At 34.1% G+C, this 2,900-nt stretch overlaps 1 protein-coding gene across 1 annotated transcript; it reads right to left on the bottom strand.

The window, feature by feature from the left end:
* Positions 1–964: 964 nt before the first annotated feature.
* On the bottom strand, positions 965–1,905 carry LOC107961240 (ethylene-responsive transcription factor ERF022). Its single transcript, XM_016897429.2, has one exon. It carries the CDS (start codon positions 1,832–1,834, stop codon positions 1,295–1,297), a length of 540 nt encoding a protein of 179 aa, XP_016752918.1. The 5' UTR covers positions 1,835–1,905; the 3' UTR covers positions 965–1,294.
* Positions 1,906–2,900: the final 995 nt, after the last annotated feature.

Here is a 2,900-nt window from a genome sequence, read left to right as displayed (position 1 = left end):
TATTTTCAATTTATTGGGAAATATTTATTTTGATGTTTGTAGTATTTTTGATGTATTATATATATTTTAAAGTTATATAAAAAATATAAAAATTAATATGAGCGGGCCGAGTCAGGTTTAGTTTTTAACATTCTTATCCGGGTTGGGTTTGGATAAAATTTAGACCTATTTTTCGGGCCGAGTCGGGCCCGAACCTAACAAACAGGCCTAAATTTTTAGTTGAACCTAGCCCGGTCTATACACACCTCTACTAACATCCCTATCAACTGATTTTTCCAATTTTAAAAACCCTCCAAAATATTAAAACCGTCTCTCAAACACAAAAATTTCGCTAAGAGGTGAAGAAGTTATTGACATTCTATCTATGAAATTAAAAAAAAATCATTTATATAATATTATAGATAACAAAATTTTAATTCGGCTAGTAAATTCATTTTTAAGTAATTGTCATTTATAAATATATTCAAGCTGCTAGATTCTAATTGTGTAAGTGTGAGTTAAGATAAACAGTATATTTATCTGCTATAAAAATAATAGTGACGATGAGATTAAATAATATAGCGTGAGACAAAAAATAAATTAAACACACCATTAAATATTATAGCGTGAGACAAAAAATAAATTAAACACACCCCAACTCATCTCACCACCTATCTAAATCCACTCTGCATGAGTAGAAGTGTTGCTACGCTTATAAATTTATGGAAGAAAATATAGTTAAAATTTTCCTTCTGTACGTTCAAATACAATAGAGATTATATTACGGCGCCTGCCGCCTCTCATTGTCCAAGCTTAACAGTAGAAACCAAATGAGAGCGCAAAACTGGAAACCCCAAAGCCTTGCCACATTTAATGTATGACTTTAATTTTAATGAATGCATCCTTCATAATTAAGCCTCATATGTTGAGCAATGGAAAACTGATGTTTTGGTGCATTTGGCAAGAAAAAGTAAAGCAACTGATAGACGTTCCAAAATAAAGAAGAAAATAATTATTAATTCCTTCAGTTCTTCAACCGAAACAACAATTACAAAAATATTATATATTACCACATACGTTAATCTATACTTTCTTTTTCTGGGCACCATCTAGAAATAAAAGAAAATTGTTACAAATACTAGAATCCAAATCCTAAATATCATCCCATGTCGTGAAATTATTGATTAATTAATTTTATGTAATGTGTTGCAAGGATTGCCACCTAGATTGATAGGAGCAACAATCTTTGTATAATTACCCACCCCCAGTTAAAAAAAGGGTTGTGTATTGTATGTATAACTGGAAAAATATTTGATTAATCCCAAATGGGTTCAACCAGAATTTCTTCATAGTCACTCATGAACTCCGCATCATCAACCCCACACATCATTGGCTCAGCCAACAACACTGCACCAGCTAATTCCATCCACATCTTGGGCGAGTCCAGTGGGAACTCATTGATAGCCTGAATTTGGCTTTGTGACAGTCCAACCCTAATCGGACCAAGGCTCTTACCACTACCAGCTAGCTCACCACCCACCTCCGAACTTATCTTGGCCCTTCGACTAAGCCTCAATGCTGCCTCTTGAGCTGCCATTTGAACGTCTTCTGCCCTTGAGCTAGCCGGACGCGGAAGGCTGTCCACCAACTCCGGGAAGTTAAGCCGAGCAGCTCGTCCCCGGAAATGCAATGCCGCCACATCGTAGGCGGCCGCTGCCATTTCAGCAGTCTCGTAGCTCCCCAGCCATATGCGGGTCTTTTTCCCTGGCTCTCGGATTTCAGACACCCATTTCCCCCATTTCCTTTGGCGCACACCTCTGTAACTTGATGGACTCACTCCTGCCTCGTGTTCCATTTTAATTAACACTCTCCTGCAGAAAATGAAATTTCAAATTTGAGCAAGGTTCAAAGCAGAGTGATGGTTGAATGGATGATATCGATGTGTATATATAAATATATGGAGAGAGGGGAGTGATGGAGGCACGGAGCTTCCGAGTAGCTACGTGAGTGCGAAGAAGGCTGTCATGCGTGCATGTGGCAAAGTTTTGGGTTGGATGATGCAATCATATCCAATTTTCCCCTATTTGTTTTTCATAGATATTTATTTTTATTATTTTAAAATATATATTTTAAATTTTAATGTCTTTTCATGGTAGGTGTGTATGTAGGATTCACCCATAGAATGCTAATGAGATTGGATATAAATGGACCACAAAATAGATTAAGGGTAATTAATTTTGAAAAAAGAAATCAGTTTTTAAATGTTAAATGCAAGCTAGCTAGGTTTAGACTTTGAACTTAGACTAGCTGCAGCAATAGTATAGTCTTAAAAGTAGTTAAACTAATTAGATTTTAATTAATCCCAAAAGATATGGAAAAAGATTGATATTTAGTTTTGCATGGTGGTATAATATACCTTTGCAGCTTTTATAGTATGTTAGAAGACTGTTGATGTATTTCAAGGTTTAGTCCTTTGAGATTCTTTTACTGTTTATTCCTTAATTATTCAATCTTTAAAATAAAAGAAAGAGAAAATAGTTCAGAAGCACTTAAGAGAGATTTTTTTTTTGGTAAAAAAAAGAAGAAGCTGAAATTAACTACATCCCATGGTTTCGAGTTGTTGGAGATCCCCCAGCAACAATACTCAAATAAATTTTTCAGTAGTTATTTTTGTCAAAGTTATCTATAATCTTATTTTGTTATCATAAAATATGTCAGAATTTAACTTATCAATCCGTCACAATAAAAATTTTGTGTACGGGTATGTAAAAGGAAGTTATAAATTATAGAATAATTATTTATTAAAAGTGAACGTTTAATATCATTAGCTTATATGATAAATGCATGAATTTACAACTTTTAAGTACTTCTACTTTTTAACATGAATGCATACGTCCCCTATAATCCAAAAGAAATAAAAC

Source organism: Gossypium hirsutum, chromosome A05 (assembly GCF_007990345.1).
Source record: "Gossypium hirsutum isolate 1008001.06 chromosome A05, Gossypium_hirsutum_v2.1, whole genome shotgun sequence".
Classification (NCBI taxonomy): domain Eukaryota; kingdom Viridiplantae; phylum Streptophyta; class Magnoliopsida; order Malvales; family Malvaceae; genus Gossypium; species Gossypium hirsutum.
This window is presented reverse-complemented; position numbering and strand designations above follow the sequence as displayed.